General features: G+C 45.5%; 3 protein-coding genes across 4 annotated transcripts in view; 2 read left to right on the forward strand and 1 right to left on the reverse strand.

Annotated features, from left to right (window-relative positions):
* LOC311245739 (C-Jun-amino-terminal kinase-interacting protein 4) overlaps nucleotides 1-13,147 on the forward strand; it is a 96,051-nt gene extending 82,904 nt beyond the window's left edge. The window contains exons 25-28 of the mRNA XM_084335703.1: nucleotides 8,564-8,677; nucleotides 11,891-11,989; nucleotides 12,127-12,216; nucleotides 12,581-13,147. Of these exons, the coding sequence (XP_084191829.1) occupies nucleotides 8,564-8,677; nucleotides 11,891-11,989; nucleotides 12,127-12,216; nucleotides 12,581-12,702 (425 nt within the window). The 3' untranslated portion in view covers nucleotides 12,703-13,147. The remainder of the gene's footprint in view (nucleotides 1-8,563; nucleotides 8,678-11,890; nucleotides 11,990-12,126; nucleotides 12,217-12,580) is intronic.
* A 147-nt stretch (nucleotides 13,148-13,294) lies between these two features.
* LOC311245740 (transmembrane protein 238-like) lies at nucleotides 13,295-16,640 on the reverse strand. Its single transcript, XM_084335704.1, has 2 exons — nucleotides 16,502-16,640; nucleotides 13,295-15,689 (listed from the first exon to the last, which is right to left on the reverse strand). Exon 2 carries the CDS (start codon nucleotides 15,685-15,687, stop codon nucleotides 15,361-15,363), a length of 327 nt encoding a protein of 108 aa, XP_084191830.1. The 5' UTR covers nucleotides 15,688-15,689; nucleotides 16,502-16,640; the 3' UTR covers nucleotides 13,295-15,360.
* A 688-nt stretch (nucleotides 16,641-17,328) lies between these two features.
* On the forward strand, nucleotides 17,329-21,414 carry ccdc106a (coiled-coil domain containing 106a; the record flags this gene model as incomplete). Of its 2 annotated transcripts, none has more annotated exons than XM_084336116.1 (8): nucleotides 17,329-17,425; nucleotides 18,696-18,786; nucleotides 18,881-18,979; nucleotides 19,112-19,333; nucleotides 20,152-20,208; nucleotides 20,333-20,602; nucleotides 20,763-20,927; nucleotides 21,098-21,414. In XM_084336116.1, the coding sequence occupies exons 2-8, from the start codon at nucleotides 18,717-18,719 to the stop codon at nucleotides 21,412-21,414; spliced, it is 1,200 nt and encodes a 399-aa protein (XP_084192242.1). In that variant the 5' UTR covers nucleotides 17,329-17,425; nucleotides 18,696-18,716. The 2 variants fall into 2 exon arrangements, with proteins under 2 accessions (XP_084192242.1, XP_084192243.1); XM_084336117.1 differs by having other exon boundaries at nucleotides 17,337-17,417.
* Nucleotides 21,415-22,624: the final 1,210 nt, after the last annotated feature.

Below are 22,624 nucleotides of genomic sequence, written 5' to 3' on the forward strand. Positions count from 1 at the left end.
CTTTGAAGTTGGTCCCGTGATCGGACAACAATGTAGACGGTTTTCCCTTCCGTGATGTGAATCTCCGGAAGGCCATAAGGAATGAGTCTGTGCTCATGGTCGGAAGGAGCTCGATATGTATCGCTCTGGTGGTCATGCATTTGAATACAATACCCCACCGCTTCTCGGTGCCTCTTCCTCTCTTTATATACAACGGGCCAAAGCAGTCCATGCCTGTGGAGTGGAATGGCTTGTCGCCGATTCGGAGGCGACAGGGGGGTAAGTCAGCCATCCGTGGTATGCTGGGCTGCGCGCGCCACTTACGGCAGTCTAGACAGGTTCGCTGGAAGCGCCGTACTGCTTCTCTCCCTTGCAATATCCAATAACGACGTCTGATCTCCGCGAAGACTCTCTCTGCTCCTGCGTGGTGTACATCCTCGTCGTATTTCTTTATGATCAGCTCTGTGACCTTGTGTCGGCTGTTCAAGACGATCGGGTACTTAATGTCATCTGGTAGATCGGGGGCTCTCCGCAGGCGACCACCCACTCTGATGAGATTATGGGCGTCACTCTCTGGTGCCAGGTGAATCAGTCTGCTGTCTGATGGGACGGGGTTTCCTCCCTGTAGACAGTCTAGCTCATCGGGGAACGAGTCTCTCTGGGCTCGTTGTAGTAGAAGAAGTTCTGCTTCTTCGTAGTCAGCTGCTGACATGTCAGTGGTGGACTGAATCTCTGGGTGGTGCCGCAGGAATGTTCTTTGTTGCGCACTCTCTAGGGTAATGCAGTCATCTATGTTGGGGTCTGTGGAGGCGACAGTGCTCAGTCCACAGAACATAGGTTTCTTGTTCTCAGCCTCCTCGTTACTTGCTTCCCTTGGGGTGGGCGTAGGCCAATCTCCTTCCGGGAGCTTGAGGAATGCTGGTCCGTCACTGTAGATGTTGCGACGGGTTAGGTCATCCAGAGACATTCCCCGGGTGATGATGTCAGCTGGGTTGTGTTTGGTGTCCACATACCGCCAGCTTGCTTCTTCTGTTAACTCTTGAATCTCGGTGACTCTGACTCCCACGAAGACTTTGTATCTGCATGAATCGGACTTGATCCATGTGAGTACTGTCGTGGAATCTGACCACAAGATTGTTCTATGCACCGGAATGGTGAGTTCACGTTGGATTAACGTGGCTAGATGCGCTCCTGCGAGGGCTGCGCAGAGCTCTAGACGTGGGATAGATTGTTGCTTACGTGGGGCTATTCTTGAGCGGGCCAGGATGAAAGCAGTGTGTATCTTTCCTCCCATCTCTTGGGCACGCAAGTAGGCCACCGATCCGTAGGCTACTTCGGAGGCGTCGCTGAAGACGTGTAGCTCAATCTCGCATGTCTCTGGCCTCACTGTGGATGGGAAGTAGCTGCGGCGTATATTGACACCTGGGAGTGAGCGGAGTTCCGTCTCCCACTCTCTCCATGTTGAGGCAAGGTGTGCGGGTATTGGGTCGTCCCAGCCCTGGTCCTTGTCCCATAGTGCTCGTACAATCATCTTTGCCCTGGTGGTGTAAGGTAGAATACATCCCAACGGGTCATATTGTCTGGCGAGTGTTCTGTACACACTCCGTCTGGTGGTCGGTATCGCCGCCGACCTTCCCTGCTCTGGAGCCAAGGGTTTGTGTCTATAGTGGAGCGAGTCTGTTTTGAAGCGCCAGACTAGTCCTAGTGTCATTTCTTGGGCTTCTCCTGGGATTGTCGCCATCCAGGTCTCGCTGCTGGCAGCCTTGTCCGTGGAGGAGAGGCTGCGCAATACGTGCGGGTCACTGCTGGCCCACTGCCTGAGATCAAAGCCGCCTTTGATCAGGGAGGCGCGTAACTTGATTAGGAGAGCCTCGGCTTCTTCTTGAGTCGAGACGCTTTGTAAACAGTTGTCCACGTAGAAACTGTTCTTCACACTGTGTTGGACCTCTTCATCTGCTGCTGGGTCCTCTGTGACGTGTTTCTGTAGTGCAAATGTAGCACAGCACGGGCTGCATGTGGTTCCGAAGGGGAGTACTTCCCACTGGTAGATGGATGGGTTCTCATCTCCGATCTTCTCTCTCCATAGGAACCGTAGCAGAGGCTTGTCCTCCTCTACTAGTCTCACCTGCAAGAACATCCCTTTGATATCCCCGCTTATAGCCACCTTGTCCTGGCGGAAGCGCAGTAGCACGCCTAGTAGGGAGGGGCCGAGTGTGGGGCCGGGCAAGAGCTCTTTATTCAGATTTTGGGATCCGATCTGGTAGCTGCAGTTAAACACAATGCGATCCTTGCCGTTGTGATGGACCTTGTGATGCGGCACGTACCATGATTCGGTCGTCTGATCGGCCTCTTTAAAGTCAATCTTTGTTACGTGTCCCGCTGTGATTAGCTTCTCAATCTCAGCTCGGTACACACTCTCTTGAGCGGGGTCTTTGGCTAGGCGCCGCTCTGTGTTCAGTAGATAGCGCTCCGTGGCGTCTTTCTTTGCGTGAAAGGTGGGCATTCCCTCTCGCCTCAGGAGTGGAGTTGCGTATCTCATCACTCCGCCGACTGTGACTCTCTTTGTCCCCTGCTCGAGTAGGTTGATGGCGTAAATGTCTTCTTTAGAGCAAATATCTTTCTTTTCGTTCTTAAAGGGCATTGTCTCTAGGGTCCATAGCCTCTCGACATGCTGCAGGAGAGTGGTGGCTTCTTCTGTCGTTCTGGAGTGGAAGCAGCTAGTGGCTGCTGTTCGGTTGAGAGATTTAGCGAGGGGGCCTTGGAGGGTCCACCCTAGGCGGGTCTCGACTGCTGCAGGACAGCCTCGGGGGCCTGTATGGACCCGGTCAATCGGGACTATGAGTTCTGCATGGTCGGAGCCTATCAACAGGGTCGGGGTAGCGCCGTCTATGAGCGGGATAGGTAATTGGCGCAGGTGCACATATTTATCCATCAACTTGGTGACAGGGTAGGTGTACTGCGATAGTCCTATTTCTTGGCTGGTGAAAGCATTTGTGATCTTGTACCGTCGCTCTGGCTGCCCGTTGGCTGCGATGGTGAAGGAGACATTCTCGCCCTTTATCGTCTTTAAATCTCTTCTTATTGTCCGAATCGTCATTTCGTTCTTGCTCCCCCGCAGTCCCAACTGGGTCGCAGCGGAGGCGAGCAGAAGGGTCTTCTCTGACCCGTCATCAAGGACGGCGTAAGTGTCCATGACTTTATCTTGGTAGCTCAATGTCACACGGACTACCTTTAAGAGCACTTGGGCTCCGCTGCTGCTGGCGGGGTCAATGTACATGACACTTGCCTTGGTGCCGCTCCGTGGTGCAGGTATAGGCCGTCTTCCGTTACTTTCGTGTAGTATATCTAGATGGGCTCCATCGCACCGGCTGCACCTTTTCTTTAGGCGGCATTCGGCTGCCATGTGGGGCCGCGCACATCGATAACAGCGCCGGTTGGACTTTATCCATTGACTCACTTCTTCTGCATTCATCTTTGTGAATAGGTCACATTGTGACAGCCAGTGTTCTTTCTCACAGTAGGGACACGCTATCTTCCACTTCTCTTTTCTCGAGGGGGTGCTGTGACTCTTACTGCTCGGTACTGACTCTGATTGGTGCATGACAGTCACCGATCTTCTTCCATCATTTATTCTCCTGGGTCCCTCTCTGGAGCTTGGCGTGCTCCGCCCGAAGGTGTCCAGTCGTAAGCTGCTGACTTCTCTCGCCAGGAAGTCGGCTAGATCAAGGAGGGGATGGCTCGGGGCCGTTGGGATCCCGGTAATCCCTCTGCCGCCTAAAGCGCTCCTGTCTTGCGGGTGGCAGCTTCTCCAAAATCCTCTCGACGTTAGAGTTGGCGTATAGCTCATGCATGCCCTTCTCTCGTTGCGCTCCCAGCATCCCCACCAGGGACTGCACTTTGATTGACAGGTCGTCTAGTGAGCGATTGTCTGTGGCTGGGGGTAGGCGATCAATATGCCTTATCTCCTGGATTACGTAATCCCATATACGTCCATATCTCTGATCCAGCGCTGCAAGGGCCGCTGTGTATGGGGTCGAAGAGGTAGCATAGGCTAGCGCTATATTGTGCGCTCGCGGTACTTTCAGGTGCTTCAGTAATATTGCATACTTGTGGCGTTCATCAGCGACATCCACCATCATTGTCTCTAAGCACATCCGGAGCTCCGTGTACTGTGCTCGACTCTCATAGGCGAAGTCTGGGAATGACGGTGTGGCATTGTATGACGCCGTGGATGGCTGATACATCGGCGAGCGTTGGGGGAGAGACCTCCTGGGCGAGTCCCCTCTTGCGCCTCGCTGTGGGCTGGTACTGGCAGGGTACCATGGCCCGCTGGTCCAGGTGCTATTCCTCGGGGCTGGTCGTGCGTCGTGCTCACCCGTGAATAGAGTCGGGGGTCTGTAGCGCAGCGCCGCGGGGGTATAGCCTTGACTGTATGGGACCTCCTGGTCCGGTGGAGTACTGTGCTGTCGTCGGGCTTGGTTCTCCTCCTCTCCCTCTTCTTCCTCTATCAGATCTTCCAGATCCTGTAATCGTTTATTTAGCTTCTCCGCAGTGTATGCCGCTCCTTCCTTGTAGCTGGGTCTCGCTTGGACCGGTCTGTGAAGGGGGTCTGCGGGGGGTATAGACTCGGTCTGTTGGTCAAGTTCAGGGTCGCTTGCTCGTTGTGGTGACGCTGCCCTTGACTGTTGTCTCGACGAGTTCCTTGAACCCCTGGCGGAGGGAGAGGGAGTTGTCCTTTTGATCAGCTGCTCTATTAGTTGCGCTTGTAGTCTGTCGCGCTCTGCGTCTCTTTGGGCACCGGCAGCGGCACGCTGGGCGTCGGCCCGGTCTCTTGCCATATTCTCTTCTGTCTGGAAGCGTCTCATCTCCAGGCGGGTGCGCTGTTCTTCGCTCCGTTGCTGTGCTTGGAGGTGTTCGCGCTCGCTAAGCATCTGCGCTTGGAGTCGGTCGCGTTCGGTAGAGGCTGTCAGGCTGACGAGGAACGCCTGTTGTAGTATCCTCTCCGCTTCGCTGGGGGAAGGCGGTTGTGGAGGTGAGCCGCTCCTGCGTGAGCCGCTCCTGGGGGTACTCGTTGGGGAGTCCTGGAGCTCTAGTTCCTCGGCGCTCTCCTCCTCTTCTTCCGTGCAGAGTTCTCTCTCTGTAGGGTTGTCTTCCTCCCGGGGCTGGTCGGGGACTACTTCTTGGGTAGTGGCGGGGGGTAAAGGCATGTCAATTCCCTCCTGGTCCCCACCGTGAGCTTGGTCAGTTACATTAGGACCTACTATGGCCTCTGTGGTCGGGGAAACCTGGTCGTTAAGGTCAGACATAATTTTACTTTCTACTTTTACCGCGTTTACCGTTTGTCGAAGGCTAGGTAGTTGACTGACAGTGTAAGCCTCTAAGTACTGAGGTGTCTGTCGTCTGCGCCGCGGGCGTTCTAGGTTAGGAGGATCGTTTCGTGGAGTGTTCATCATAGGCCATTTCGATATTAATAACACTATATTAATATTACACTAGTTACCCTCCGGCTCGAAGGACCAATTGTAACTGAGGGGTACAATTCCCTGACTGTATTGTTAGATATGATATTTAATACCACTACCTCATGTACTTTAACTTCTGGCCACCCAGTACAAGATATAAGTATGATGAACACTTTCCCACCTGATGAAACGAATCCACACAAATGTACCAAATCGAAGGTTTAATACAGCAAAAGGTGTATACAACGATCACTTAATTACATTTATGATTTGAAATATGAAATATGCACTTTTATGGCAAATGAGTATTCGTAGGTAAATCAACATTGAATGTCCAATCTCTGGTTACGCAGGGAGTAAGTATACAACCTGGAATATTTAGGAAAACGATAGCGATGGTACTTAGATGATTATAGCTGGATACACTAAGGGGGGGGGGGGTCCCGCTGGTTGTAAGACAGTAGGAGGGGGGGGTTAGAGAAGCCGCTGGCGGTATCCCATCTGGCCGACGGTGTCTTGGGAGAATCCAAAGTCTTGGACACGGTGCCCACAGAACCTCGGACCGCAGACGAATACAGCTGGACCCTCTGTGGACGGTAGCTGCCGGTCCACAACGGAGAGACGTGAGGCGACCTCAATGGTGTAGAGCGCCGTCTCACCTGGAGTCCTCTCCGGGGGGTAGTTCCAACACTCCGCAGTGTTGGCCTTTATCCATGGAATAATCAAAGCACACAAAGCATAATCCAAGCCGTGGAAGGCTCGCCGTCGTCCGGGTAGAGTAATCCAATATACAGGTCCAGTCGCTCTTGGCCCGGAGCTCCTCGGATGCAATCACCACTAGGGGTCTGACCAGCCTGGTTAAGCGTCCAGATAACATCAGGAACGATGGGGGTACTGATAACTTTAGAACTCTAACCGAACGATGCACCATACATAAATAGACTATTATTAGCTTAATAGAATACGTCCAACTCGACGGTATAGTGCCAAACTATGACTATTCAACTATTAATCTACACGATATCTCAATGCCTATTCTGGGCCAAGTAGGCCTTACTACACCACACGTGCGTCGTGGGGAGGCTTTGCGTCTGTCACTCTGTTGGAGGGTAAAGAACTGGACTAAAAGAAAGTTCTACTTTACTTGCGCCATATATATATGCGCTATGAACAAATAGTACCATTCGTATTTCGCCCGACATATTCCTGCGCGGAACCGAGGCTTGCCACGACATGTTAGGCGGCACGATTGAACTTGGACCTAGGGGTATGGCAACCTGGCGCCAGGTTCTCGTCCAATGGTAGAATGAAACTATTATGGGCTGTTTAGTAGACTAAAGGGATATTCAATGCATATTGTACAAGGAATATACAGGGGATATCAAACGATATACAAATACAATTAAATATATATATATAAATAAATATACATATTCGGTTTAATCTGATCCTTCACAACAATCCTCAAACACATATACACCACCTACACGCCTATTCTCAGTCCTTGCCCCACAATGGTGGAATGAACTACCCACCCCAGTTAGGACAGCCGAATCCCGTCCAATCTTTCGCCGTCGACTAAAGACGCACTTCTTCAACCATTATCTGAAATAAAATAAAATAAATAAAATAAAAAAGATCTAACCCTAACTAACCTTACTGTCATGCACTTGTCCTAATAAACTAACCTACACTGTAACACGCAACACTTTCATGAATATTGTTACTCAGCTGATAGAGTTGTATCCTTCCTGATGACCTGTCGTACAGAACTTGTAAGTCGCTTTGGATAAAAGCGTCAGCTAAATGACTAAATGTAAATGCCTTGTAGAATTCCACACATAAGAAAGAAAGATACTGGGATGAATAAACAAAATAGGAAATAAAATGTAGAAATGCATGCAATACATAAATAAATATGAATCTCCATATATGAAATAGAACATTTAGATAAGGTGCTACTGAGATGTTTTGGTGAGTTCTTTGTTTTTTGTGGAAGTAGCCCTTCTTAAAAATGCATGAACATTCACTGATAATTGGTCTGTAGTGGAGTCTACAAGGTCTACATTGCCGGACCATGTATAATCCGGACCTTGTAGACTGACATAATTGTGTGCATAGTTTAGTCTACACAGGCCATATTTCAAATAATCAAAATCTTACTTCATTCATCTTAAACATTCTTGATTTGGGGGATTGGTAGTTCCCATGAAATCTGAAGTTGTTCAAACAACAACAGCGATCCACCTTGAATTAAATCACACAGCCGTGTTGGCTGCGTCAGTCACGAAAGGGGCTACTTAATTCATTAATCCAATCCACTTTATTTATAGAGCACATTTAAAAACAACAAAGTTTACCAAAGTGCTGTACAAGTCCCACAACATAAGATAAAAAAAAATATAAAAAGAAAAATATATAAAAAAAGAAAAAAAAATATTCGAAGCTTTGAATTAAAATCGAAGCTCGGCCCCGAAGCTTCGATTGCCAAAAAAAAATCGAAGGTCAGCCCTAGTATGTACGGACATAGCTTACCCTTTGACATAATTCTATATACATTTTATACTTACTTAAAGGGGAACTATCTTATAAATGGCCTTTTTGAGTGTTTAGCATTGTTTCCTAGCTATGTGAACTTATATTAATATGATCTATGTCTCTAATTCTCATATTGGCGCATTCTTCCAATTCTCCTCTCACAATATTCACCCTCACTGAACTGAGTCATCTGAAAATGTGATGATTTGTGATGTCAGAGAGAGACTGCTGCATGATAATGGCGAGGTACATGATGAGCTGCACACAGTGGTTGGAGCCCAGGCTCAAAACGGCTCGAGATCTTGAGGTAGAAAAATGCTGTTTTTGAGGACTTCATTAGAAATATAAAACAATAAATAAAAAAAAAATATATATTACAGAGGTGTTCCATAGACTCACAGGAATTGTGTAAAAGTGCCCAAATAGTGAAAGAAATAGTAAAATAGTTCCCCTTTAGATACGTCACCAGTTATCTATCAAGAAATGCAGATATTGCCTTGTTTCGTGAAAGGAAAGTGTTTGAGTTTGAACTCACTCTTGCAACCTGTTTTACTGTGTTGTGTCTTTTCTCTGTCTCTCCCCAGGCTCCGCCTTCCTGTCACTCTCTCGTCTCCAGATCTCCTGTCTCAGCGTCATCTCTGGGCGCCTATGGGTGGGAACAGGAAGTGGTGCCATCTTCGCCGTCCCCTTGTCTCTCAGTGAGTAGACTGTGGCTCAGGAGGTAAAGCAGTCGTCTGGTAATTCGGAGGTTCTCGGTTCCATGCCCACTCCTCCCGGGCCGCGCGTCGAAGTGTCCTTGAGCAAGACACTTAACCCCTAATTGCTCCCGATGTGCAGGTTGGCACCTTCCATGGTGGCCTCTGCCATCGGTGTGTGTGAATGTATGAGTGAATGGGTCAAATGTGAGGACCAAATTGTAAAGCGCTTTGGATAAAAGCGCTATATAAATGCAGCCATTTACCATTTAGACTCGCTAAGCCTTTCACTTTGAACACATTCGTTCAATGCCGCCATCAGTACTGACCATATTCATATGGTGGCCATTTTGCTGGGTGGGAACAAGGTTGGAACGGGGTGGAAAGGAATCCCAACCTGAGCATGACATAAGAGTAAAATGGCCGCCGTGTGAATAGTTCAAGTTCAAGTTTGTTTTTATTTGTCAGAACAAAAGACAGGATACTTTATAATGAAATGTTTCTTATGAGCCCCTGAGACTGTGCTGCATACAGTAAAGAGAAAGTAAGTAAAACAATTTGAAAGTATTGTTTATTGTTTAAAAGGATCCCCATTAGCTGTCACCTAAGTGGCGAGCTAGTCTTCCTGGGGTCCACATAGAAAGACAACAGAAAACACAAAACATAACAACATGAGATACATATGACAATCACAATTAACACTTTGGTTGCCTAAGGTTAAATTCATGATATACCATAGATTGCCAGCGCTATTTGTCTATGGAGAAAGTCCCCTTCTTTGCAGGGCTATAACTTTTTAAATTCTATTGCTACATTGCCATTATTAGGGCCCATTCAAAGTCCTATATGTATTGTTCATTGTGTAGCAACGTTAAACTTTTTCATTCACATATTCATAGTAAAGTATGGTCTAATGTATAAGTATGTTTTCATCTCTTTCTGCAGCTTTCTCCAGAACGTGATCTATAGCCCCAAATACATTATATTGATGATGCAATACAGTTTTATGGCAATCGGCGCGATATAAAAAATTACAACTAGACGTACTTCTAGAAGTTACTACACGTCATCTGATGTTGACCGGATGGGCGAGGGGCCGTTTATAATTCCGTGGGCAGCGTTATACCAATCATCTAATGTGGGTCAAATGTTGATAATAGCAGTTAGTATCGAAGACGGTAACGTTACACGCTGAAACTCACCCCAGTCTCCGCGCGCCGTTGGGCGATCATCGTAGAGTTGAAATCTTATCATTATGGGATGTAAATTTACCCGGTCCATCTCCAGCTTGTATAATGGTATATACGTCCAAATCATGTTGTTTATCGAGTTATTGGCAATCGATCACTGTGTAGCGTGACGAGCCAGAGTCGCGGGACCTATAGCGAGCACCCGGAAGTACTACGGACGTAGCACAACCTCTATGCCACTTCCTGTTAAAGCGATTGCGCCGATCGGCCACCAGATGGCGCTCCTGAACCGCCAGAGAGCTCAGTGGGTCCTGCTGGTGGATCTCAGGCCAGCGGAGGGGACATATGAATCCGATTGCAGATTTTTGAAATATTGATATAAGGACGCTGTACAGCGTCCCCCGGCAACTTGAGCATGGCCAGCAATGACGTCAAAACACGTTTCATGGCAGTCAAAGTGTTAACAATGATAATCTAAAAACAGTAAAACATTGTAGACATCATTATCAACATCAGAATATTTTGCTCACATATTTAAGTAGTGCATTCTCAGGTGGTATTTGAAAGACACTTTGCTATTCAATTTACTTATGTTCAGTGGGCAGTTATTCCAATGATTGATGGCACGATAAACAACAGTCCTCTTTAAAGCATTTGATTTTGGACGTGGTAACATAATCTGTCCATCATCAGCTGACCTAGTCAAATAAGAATGAACCTGACTGCATCTGACAATTTGTTTGTATAAGAAAACAGGTTGAGACGAAAAGACAGTGTTCCTGAAAAATGTAACTGTGTTGAAAACAGTAGGTAAAGTCAATATACAATATACAATACAGAGTAAAATGAGTACCAGTGAGGTAGAATGCAGAGGTACAAAACTTGGGGTAGGGTGCAAATGAGGTATGAATGTGGTGCAAATGTCTTTAATAATAGATCAATATAAAGTGTGTTAAAGTGTAAAGTGAGTGGTAAGGTGAGTGTTTGTTTAAAGTGAGTGTGTACATGTGGATGTGTGTGCAATGTGTGTAGATGATGGGTTGTTACCTAGTGTCATTGTCGTTGAGCAGCCTGATGGCCTGGGGATAGAAGCTCCTTCCGAGTCTCTCTGTGCCGGTCACGAGGCTCCGGTAGTACTTGCCTGACCGCAGCGGTTCAAAGAGGCAGTTGTTTGGGTGACTAGAGTCTTTGATTATTCTCTTAGCCTTGGCCCTCCAACGCTTGTTAGAAACGTCCTGGAGAGTGGGAAGCCCACCTCCATTTGTGCACTCGGCCGAACACTCGGTTGTCACTATAACAATTACTCTCCACAGCAGGGTTTGAGTCGATAGACAAGTCAATTCACATAGTGGCTTTTCTTTTGATATGAGAAGGTTGCCCTGTCTAACCTACTGACAAGTAATTGAGAAGGAAAGCTCTATCAAATTAAGTGTAATTTCTGTATCTCTGTTACGTACTGATTGATGGTAGATGGACTACATTTATAAAGCGCTTTACAACTTATGTCTCACATTCACCCGTTCACTCACACATTCACACCGGCAGCAGAGGCAGCCATGCAAGGTGCCGACCTGCAGTTAGGGGTTAGGTGTCTCGCTCGAGGACACTTCGATATGCTGCTGGGAGAAGCCAGAATCTAAGCGGGAACCTTCCGATTACCAGACGACCGCTCTAATTTCGGAGAACCACAGAACAACATGCATTTAATTTAGCAAAGCCTAAGGTGGATTCACTGTGTCAAAATTAGGTTTTCAATCCCTGGGCGATATTTTTTTTAAACAGATGAGAGTTGAGTTAAGTCTCTCTGTTGCACTGCAAACAAACTGTTTTCAAATACTATCGGCTGAAGCTTGATGACGTTATTTTGACGTAGTAAATCCTGAGATCCAGACCTTTTCCAATCAGCAACGCTGACACTTGATCACCAGCCCAAGGCTCTACTGAATCAGGTTTGTTGTTTCCTGACATTGCTTTGCTTCAAGTGATCCAATAGAAGGTGAATAATACTCCTAACACTACTCCACAGCTTCAGAGTCCGTTTCCATCCCGTACTGCTCTCTGGCGTCTGCCCAGCTGTGTTACCATGGGCACCGGCAAGCCGTCAAATTCATCATGGTCGCACCTGGTAAGGACCCAGCTTCATATAACACGGAAGGTTTTCTGTAAAGGCTTGTGAACTTAGAAAGCAGGCTCATCCAGTAAGGGTGCGCGTTGATGTGTTTTCAATGTATCACTGTTGTACTGACCACCTCTGCCCCTCAGACTGTTTGAACACTTCGTCCGGCAGCAGTGCTGTTACCACCTCTCAGCTCGTCCTTAGTGGAGGGGAGGGCTACATTAACTTCCGCATCGGTGAGTCGGTCTAGCAGTCCCATCCAAGCCTCCCTAATTCACCATATTCACACACCGGTTCCCACAGGAAGAGCAGCATGGCCGCCATATGAATAATGGTCAATTGTTTAAAGGAACACGTCAACATGATGCACTTACCTTCTTCTCCAGAGTCAGACAAGAAGATGGATACCAATGTCCTCTCTGTGCCTTCAGTAGAAAGCTATCTGGCTACAAGCTAGCCTAGCTTAGCTCAAATGAATGGAAGCAGATACGGACCACTAGCCTAGGTTAAAGAATCCCGGAGAGGTGTTTTTTGCCAACAGCTAAGCTAGTTTTAATTGAATAAAATATTCTGACTGGGTCCCTCCTTGTCTTTTTCCAGGAGATGATGCCAGCGATGGAATGTCTGAAATGACCCCAGCAACCACCCCTCAGCGGTCTGAACGCAGTCACATGATCATCTGGCAGAGCCCCACCCCCTCCGTGCCCAGCCCCGCCCTCTGACATCAGTCACCTCCCGTGCCTGGCTTTCTAGAATGAGATGAAGAGAAGGAAGGGGCAGACTGGAGGGTGTACTCCAGCGCGCACACAGCTCCCATACATTTGAATAGACCTTCTGCACTTAAGTGTTCAATGTGGCAATCAATAATGAATATTCGAAATATAAAAGTATATATCATCACCCCTCTTTATCTCATATCATATTCCGAGACTTTGACTGGAAGACCCCAGGTGATGACCTGCCCCCACCGTCTGCCTTAATCTTATACAGCATTGCTGTTGAATGTGTCCCCTCCTTTACTTATATCAAGACTTAACATTGTCATCATTATTTTACGACACTAACAACACATTCAGAATCAATGTCATACAACTGTCGGTACCTTTTCTGATTGTTTTGTTTTAATCTTCAAGAAAAACAAAATAATTCACCATCTCATTCCATCAAGTTGGCCGTGGCACCAGTTATTTTTTTTGCTTCTGTCATTTACCTTTCCATCAAACATGTTTACCATTGACCATATTCACACGATGGCCATTTTGCTATTGTGTCATGCCCAGGTTGGGATTCCTTTCCACCCTGTTCCATCAGGGGCCACCATGTGAATGTGGTCAATTAAGGGCAATGCCATCCATTTTAAGAATTCATGTTATGTTCTTCCTGTGCCCTAGGACAGTTCCGTCAGTATTTATGAACACACACCACCACTCTCCTGAAGCTAGGAATGTGGGTGTAAGAGCTCACACAAACATTTTATGGCCTCATAAATTCAGAGCCCCATTCACAGCTCCAGCAGTTCAATCGATTACTGTACATGACCGATTTTAAGGGTTATTTTCGGATTTATAGCTGGTGGAAAACGGTATAGAAACAGTGGTGCGTGTTCATCAATACTGACTGAATATCTGAATTCTTAAAATTGGTGGCATTCCCCTTTTTAATAGTGTAGTTAGCGTTGAAGCTGCTGTGTTAGGCCTCTTGTTGCTAACTGTGAACTGGGGTAGAGCTAGTCTCTCAGCATCAAGACGGGTCAAATATCTATTATCTCCTTTAAAATTCAATTCATTTGGGGCATAGGGTCATTGGATTCTAGATGTGTGTTTTTGTTGTATTAATTCAACGTGTGCCCTCGACACGTAGCATGCAGTGTAATTGCACAGAACTGTCATCTCTATGCAACAGTTTGATTTATGTGTAGGGATGGGCACCTGAAGGCGTATAAATATTAAAATATTCTGTAAAATAATTATTCAGTTAATTTGTTAACTGAACTTCCCAAATGCAAAACATAAAAGTGTGCAGCACATTCATAATGTAGCCTGAAGGGCTTCTGTGATCCTCGCTTTCACTCAATTAATTTGTATTGTTTTCAGATTCAGAGTTTTATTTGCCACATGGAAGCAATACAATCATAGTTTTCATACAAAATCATAAATACAGTTCTACCATGGACAAAAGGAGCAGGCAGAAGAATAAATCTTAAAGTTACCCTGCCCCCTATTCCTAAACTAAACAAGTATCACTTGATGGGCGGCCTACAACCTAATTTACACAAAATAATTATTCATACCATATACAAAGAAACAAACAATCCACAGATTAAACAAGAAAAAAAAAGTATAATAATTGTTCCATTTATTAGTCAAATAAATTAGGAAACCAAATCCAATTTGTTAAATTCATTGGACATAGATGAATATAATCAGTCAGCTGAATCAGTGTAGTTGAGACAAACACTATCAGCTATAGTCTAATACTTACACCATTTTGTACACTAAAATATTCAAATAACGTGTCCATCCCTAATGTGTATGTTTTGAATATGTGTCTTACCCCGTCTTCTGAATTAACTATAATGTATGTTTTGAATGTGTCTTCTGAAGACCGTGTTGCCCATCAGAAATAATTTATTTTCTTAATCTACTCTATAACCGTCTTCATTATTTTGATATTGTGAAACGCATACAGTGTCTTTTGTTTTAAGTTGATTACTGTAACTTTTGATTTGTGAAATAAGGGAGAGAAAAACATAACACTTTTGAAGTGTCCTATGCGGTATTTATGAGCAATTGCATATGTACGTTTGTGCGTACTTGTTGATATCAAATACCCCCAACACATCCTTCATGCAAAGACAATCTACTGTAATCATGACACAGAAGTAAATACAATTATTTTCATTTAAAACTTTGTTGAATGGTTAATTGTCATTCTCATCCAACGTGGCATTGTCCTACTCTGGCAGGAAGAGACTGTGCACGCTTCTCAACAACGACGTACATCTCCAATAGCATATTACTACAATGTTGGATGCAATGTTACACATCTTCATAGATTTGGAGTGCAAATTGAGCAATCTATTCTGTATACATTTTTCCCAGCCGATATAAAACGTCCTATATCGGCTGAGGCGGTGCAAATTCTCAGTACCTGTGCAAAGGTTTCTGTAGCCGAAGTGTGAAAGGCACATAGAATAGCAGTGATGGTGTTACTTTTGACTCCTTAAGTATGGTGAAATGAAAGGAGAACAATGCCAGAAAATGACACTCCTTTCCCCCGGGCACGCGGTCTGGTCTGGTAGAGCCGTTATACTGACGGCCCCTCCTGTAAAACGGCACGGCTGCTCTTCTGCGGTCACTTTTGGGCCCCTGTCCTTATGATCATGGGCTGCTGTGACTCCTGGGGATCCATATCCTGTGGCTGAGAGAGCGGGCCAGGCGGTCCACAGCTCCTCCCATGGTTCCCCCTAACTCCTTCCTGGAAGTCAGTCCCTCGATGTTGCCGGTGTACCACATGACCCAGCCGCCGAGTGACATCAGAACCAGCAGGGCTCCCGAGTACACCAGGAGATCCCCAAAGTCTCGTCCTTTGATCTCCAGTGGAGCGAAGACCCCCAGCAGCAGGGATACCACACCGAGCAGGTCCATCAGCACAGCAAACACCAGGGCCAGCTTACAGTGGGACAGCCCTTCATATTTGTAGGCCATGGCTGCAGTGCAGGGGTTGGAGAGAAGAAGCAGAGAGGGGATCTTTGACTACATTCTCTTTCAGGTGTAGGTTTTTCACTACGAGTTCTATGTACGAGTTCTAGCAACCTCCTGCAAAGCCTCACCTTCCATCATCTTTCTACCTTTTTACCCTATACCCTCCAATCTCCCCCAATCTCATTCAATCTAGTGTTTGCTGCAGCTCAAATGTATCCCCTTGTTGCCCCACTTTGACTTTTATGTCTCTGTCTGTGTTTTGTGTATGTTTGTTTTTGTTTTGCTGCCATTTTGGCCAGGTCTTGCTCGAAAAAGAGATCTTTGATCTCAAGTGACTACCTGGTCAAATAAAGGTTAAATTAAAAAAAAAATTAAATGATGGAATTCTAGAACTATAGCTTTCAACAACCAGTTATGAGAGGTACATAAGTGAGAACATGTGATTACTAATCCACGGCTGTAGCCTATACTTATGTCATACAAAAAGTCACTAATATACAAATTTTATTTTGTCAGAATATCTTACCCAGACGTCCTACTGGGGTTTGGGGGGGGGGGGGGGGGGTAATAATGTAATATGTAAAATCGTTTTTAAATGGTTTTACCAACATGACATTATTTACAATGACCTTTTCCTGCTGGAACCCGATCCTGATGTAAATGTATCTAGTCCAAACAGGTGCCACACCTCGCCTGCCCGGCTGTATACACCCATCGCTATCAACTGCACATTTGTATCCCAGTTCAAATACCTTTAAAATAAAATCTAGTTTATGATTGATGAAAATGTTTTGAGATTATACATAAACCTACTTACCATAAAGTATCTCCCGTTTATCAAAAGATGTTTATCTGTTCAGAAAGAGAGTCGCTCCTCGTAGTCTTTCCGGGTCTACCTTGTGTCGAGCCATGAGTCAACAAATGACACCTGACACCTCTCCACCTGCTCTACTTGGCCTCCTGCGGAATAATAATGTTCACGCAAGAAGAACAGGATCTGCTTGTCAGAGACGAAAGGTGAAACCTAGCAAGAATCTTTCAATCCACCAGCTATGTACCACTCCGCTGTAGACCAATGGTTTATTAAAAACACATTTGTTCTTCAGACAGGCCTTTGGTCATACTGTAGGCACTTTTTCTTGTCCTCGCTGTTCCTACTATAGTTTTGTTTTTTAATTAGTGACTCATGATTTTATCCAAATTATTTTATTCTACTTTTTTAATCTGGTTTCACTGTTTTTTAACTGCTGCTGTTGTTGTTGTTGTTGTTGTTGTTGTTGTAATTTATTTCTGATTTTGTTTTGTTGTGTTTCTTTTTTTATATAAGCTGTAGTGTAAAGCACCCAGCTGTGCATTCGTGCTGTGAAGGGTGCTATATCATTCATTCATTCATTCATTCATTCAATATATCGACTTAAATGTCTTTGGTTGGTTTACTGCACGCAGAATAAAATCACATTTACTGTCATTTGTCATTGCAATCATGGTTTAAACAAACGCAGCTTCAGCAGTACTGTACTACTGTTACAGTCCGACCCATCATTTATTATTATATTATATCCCTTGTCAATCATATTACAACCGGAAATGACGCGGACCAACGCTGGAGAAGAAAACAGCGATCATTGTTATTGTTCGCTTGATAGCCAGCGGAAGAATTCGTGAAGTGGAGATATGACAGTGTAATAACGTCTTATTAGTTACTACGTGTGAACGATCAAGTTATTACAACGGTAAAGTGGTATGTACCAATATGTATACGTTAGAATTTAAGCATAGAGTTCCTATTTCTGAATGACGAAAGTAAACATAATGTAATGATGTGTAGTAAGGGTTGAGATTGTAATTGTATTCGCAGCTAAGCTCTTTGCGTGTCCATTTTAAATGGCAGCGTAGAGCAGCTAGCTGGAGCCGGATTGTAAAAGCTTACAACACATGATTATCATGTAGCTGTAAGCCATTTGTTGGAAATTCAATCAAACTGTTTTTGTTCTATACTTTTACGATTCATTTCTCTACCAACCTATCATGTATGTAACATACATATTTTAGCTTTTGTAACTGGCTGTTGCCAACATTGTTCTTGCATGTATTCATGTACAGTAACGTTAAATTATTATGGAAGCCTAAGCTACGTGTTGATTGATTGATTGAAAACTGTATTAACAGATTGCAGAATGGGTACAATACACAGTACAGCTCAATAACAACTGCTAAGAGGATGAAGACCAGAGAAAGACTCGTCTTGTTTACATAAGGGTCCTCCATTTTCAATCAATCAAGACATTTAATTAATTTACGGTAGGCCTACTGTGTAAGAAAAAGAGATCATAAAAAAATATACATCAGAAGGGGAAGAAACTGTACATTGGAGGGGGTGGGGGTGGGGGCGATTTCCACCGGGCCGTAGGTGCTCTTTGAGAGCGGTTTTGAAGAAGGGTAGGGATTCACATTCCTTTATAGCTGTGGGTAGGGCGTTCCACATTATTGTGGAATAATTGCGAAACATGTTTATCCTTGTTTTTAGCCGAATCTGGGTTGAACGTGATTTGTGGAGCTCCCTCTGGTGTTGTGATCGTGGTATTCACTGACCTTTGGGAAGTATATCGACAGGTACATAGGTATCAGTGGTGTAGTGTATCTTGTAGACCAGGCCCATTGCAAGTTGCTGTACTCGTCTACTCTAAGCCATCCTAGGTTGTCAAAGTGGGCAGGGGTGAGGTGGGTTCTAGGAGTAAGGTCAAGCAGTAGTCTGACCAGTTTGTTTTGAGATGTTTGTAGCCTTGTTTTAGGGCATTTGAGGTGCTTTGGTACCATAAGGTGCAAGCATAGTCGTAGAACGTATCTATCTATGTATCTATCTACATTCTTATAATAACAAAGTTGCTTAATGGCTTGTGAATCACATGTTCAAGCTTGCTTTTCAACTTTTCAAGCACGACTCAGCAACCATACTCTAACTATAATATAATACTGTAACGTCAGTCACATATTGAATTGTCTACTTTCAGTTGTGCAGTAAAGAGTAAGAGATGGAGGACGGGAACAGGACTGACGCTGCCTCTACCTCCAAGAATCACGCCGGCTCACTCCACTTGCAGAGTAAGATTTAAAAGTATACCAAAATATGATTGGCGAGGAGGATGTTATTTAAACATCGTGTCCATTATTGTATCCGTTATGTTCTGTTATTTAGCTCCAAAGAACGAGGAGACCTACGAAATCTCCATCCCTTACGAGGAGAGCAACTTTGAACAGCAAGGGTTTTTCAACCAGAACGACCAGAGTTTTAATGGTGAATATCAGACTTGCAACTTAAAACCAAAATATTTGCTGTTTTCAAATAATTGCATCCGTCACACAGTGATATCAAATTATATAAAGTGATGACAAATTCCAGGCCTTATGATATGTCTGTCCTCTTCAGCGTCGCCCCCCCCTCCCCCCACGGGGCCGTCCTCAGCCAACGGCTCGTATATGCTGATCACCAACTTGCGGACACAACTGCAGATCTCTCTGGAGAAGAACTCATGGCTACAGAAGCGCATCGAGGACCTGGAGGAGGAGAGGGACTTTCTCCGTTGCCAGTTGGACCGCTTCATCTTCTCTACCAAGACCCAGGGACAGAACCAGAGCCCGTACAGTAATGGTGAGAGAAATGTCTGATACCACGGGTGACCAAGTATAGAAAGCTGTTCAGGAGAAGTTGATTTGAAGCAGGGCTTTTGTTTGGTTGATTGGTGTTGTGGTTAGTAGTTAGGGTCTTCGTCGACTTTTAGTGTTTTTTTCTTTTGTTTTGGTTTGTTGTTCTTTCATCCTAAAAACAAGTCATTTCTTGGAAAACCATAACAAGCACATCTCCCCCAACATTTTATGATCTCTCAAAAACACCAGGTTTGAACAGTTCTGCATGACTGTCTATTTGTTGTAGGAAAATAATGTGGGAAACACAATTTTATAGATTTGTTGATTTAGGGGAAAAAATTAAAGGTCCTGCACACTATTGAACTGTATATCACCTTTTTATTCTATAGGATAGGTCACATGACACCTTAAGGACACCTGGTCAATCTATTAGGCATGCCTGCAAACTAGTCACCTTCAGATCACTTTTTGATCCCAAAGTAGGGCAATGATGGTGAATTATTTTTGTGTCTGTCACCTCTCCACAAGTCTGCAGCTATGATTAGGGCCTCATAAGTATACATAAAAACCATGCATGCAAACCATCATATATAATAGGTCACTTATAGGTAAATCCTCGTGGCACTCTAATTAAATATAAAGATGAGGCAATACAATGACAAAAAGCACCCCAGTTGTCACTAGATTTAAGGACAGAGAATTGAGTTGATTGAATAGACTAGTTAGTTCACAACATTCACGGACTATCTGTAGACTAAGAATGGCTTGAATCGAGGATGTGTTTTGGAATGGAAAACTCAACGGTGAACCCTCTCCCATCAGGCTACGAGTCTAGACGATTCAGTTGGAGGGGTAGAAGAGAAGAAGACCGTCCTGCTGGTAAAGACAAATATTGAATGTCCATTTATTTGAGTGTGCATGTCATTGTTTACACAGGCTAAGCTGCATATCACCGTAGGCCACGTGTCCTTCTCACTGACCACATGTGCCTCCTGTTTTACAGAACAGCAGAAGTCCGACTCACAGCATTTCGTCTCGCGTCAGTTTGTCCAGCGAAGGCCTGGCCCTCCAACCATGGCGCCTCCCAAAAACCACGTTTCCAACCCAATCGCCAACCACATTGCCTCTATGAATGCCTTGTTCAACTCCGGGTCTTCTCAAGTCCTGCATCCAGGCCTTAATAGTGCCAACAGCACTGGCTGCAGTGGTGGTGGCAGCAGCAACACTAGGTCAGCCATGAACGACATGAGTGGACACGGCAACGTAGTTCCAGGTAAGACTGCGGCTTGAGCTTACGTTTTTTTTCTTTTTTTTTTACCTAAAGCCGCTATTTCTTATACTAACAACAAAAGCAGTGAAAACATGAGATGTTTGCTTATCTTCAGTGAGTCATATTGACAAAAATATTTGCGTCTTGCACTTTGGCTCTCCAGATTCACTTTCACTCCTGGCGGAATCTGACGATTACTTGGAGCAGGACAGCTACCTTGAGGAGGAGGCGATATTGCAAGGGGAGGATCTGATGTCAGGGAACATGAACAGCTCCAGGCACGCGCTGAAGAGGAGGCGGGTCTTCCATGTGCCCAGGGGGCAGAGAGGTGAGGGTGGACAGACGCCGGGGCAAAACATACACTTTACCTTACATGATCAACATGGAACAATTCCTCATATTCCACCTATCTCCGTATTCCATTCATACTGTCCTTTCATTTCACATTTAATTTGTTATTAACCTAAGTTAACTCTCAACATGACTAATGTCCTATAGTGAAGGATGCTGCCGGAGTGCTGTTCCGCTACAAGAAGATCCTGCTGACCTACCAGCGTCTGAAGAACATGTCCAAGGCCTTCCAGATCCACGGCGTGGACCGCAACACGGTGGCTTCCACCACGCCCATTGCAGAGCTGCTGCTGGTGGCTCCGGAGAAGGTGGCAGAGGTTGGCGAGTTCGACCCTTCCAAGGAGAAGCTGCTGGACTACGCCCGGCGTTGCTACGTCTCCCTGGACGAGGAGACGCTCAGCAGGGTGCAGGCCCTGAAGAAGAACAACCTGCTCCTACCCATCTCCTACAGGTTCAGACACTGAGGGGGGGGGGGGGGGGGGGGGGGGTAGGCGAATGGGAACTCTCTCCAGAAGACAATGGGGTGGGTGGGTGTGTGGGTAAGTAAGATGGGGCTGCAGCAGGCCAGCACTTCACCAGGACTCGGTGGAATATTGGTTGCTATCACAGTGTCCTGGATGTGGCCGTACAAACTGTGGTTCAGACCCCCGTTTATTCGTTGAGCTAAATACCTTTTCTTTCCACACTTTTTTTTATTTTGTATTCAGAAATTGCTGCCAACCTTTCCCCCCCCCCCCCCCCCCTCCTCCCCGAGCACCGGCTGCAGCTGGAAAGGCACCAAACGACAGTTGGGCAAACCAGACTATCCATTTGATTTAGAATCTGTCCAGTGGTCTGTGGACAGGAATATGTGTCTTTTATATACTGATCATGGAGTGGATGACAGTTGCTCATATAGATGGGAAGTCTGTTCGTATGTCGGCCTTGAGGTTTCCATCCATTCAGTTATTTTTCTCTCTGTCTCTTAACTTCTGAAGAAGGTTCGATTAAAAAAGAAATGGACACAATCGTTTCAATTCCACATAGAATTCTTTTTTTAATCCACTTTTTTTCCCTCTTTTTCTCCCATCCCAATTACCCGCTGTGCCAATTCTCCCCTCTCCTGTCTTGAACGTTGCTCGCATATGCCCCCCACTGGCCGGTTGTAGGGAGGATAGAAGCCTTGCATCACGTGTCCCCTCCGATACACGAGGAGGCAGCCTGTCACATCTTTTCACCTGCCAGAGTGGACTCTCATTGGCGAGGTGTAACGTGTGGGAGGCTCACACTACCCCCGCCATTTCCTGTCTCTGCTGTGCAGACGTCCTTAACCGACCTGTAGGAGTCGCTGTCCACAACGTCCAGATTACCACCCATCGACTTCCACCCGCTAACTCTGCCAATTGAGTTAGTATGACGGCTGGCCCAAGCCGGAGGCAACGCCGACAGCCGGAGTCGAACCCGGTGTCTCTTGCGTTTGTGACGAGCGCAATGTCCGCTGCGCCACCCAGCCGCTTAATTCCATATAGAATTTATGATTTGTAAAGCATCTAGCTTTTGAACGGACTGACTCGGAAATCGGTTATTTCTGTGCAATTTTGACACTAAACTACAACAGATTCCAATCAACGTGTTTTCTATAGAATGATATCAATATTGTAAAGAAATCTTTATTCACGGAAAGTGGTTGAAGCT

This window comes from Notolepis coatsorum (assembly GCF_963971535.1).
Source record: "Notolepis coatsorum genome assembly, chromosome: 19".
Classification (NCBI taxonomy): domain Eukaryota; kingdom Metazoa; phylum Chordata; class Actinopteri; order Aulopiformes; family Paralepididae; genus Notolepis; species Notolepis coatsorum.

Coding starts and splice junctions, on each gene's coding strand:
- LOC311245740 (XM_084335704.1), bottom strand. CDS start 15,687: ATGGCCTACAAATATGAAGGGCTGTCCCACTGTAAGCTGGCCCTGGTG.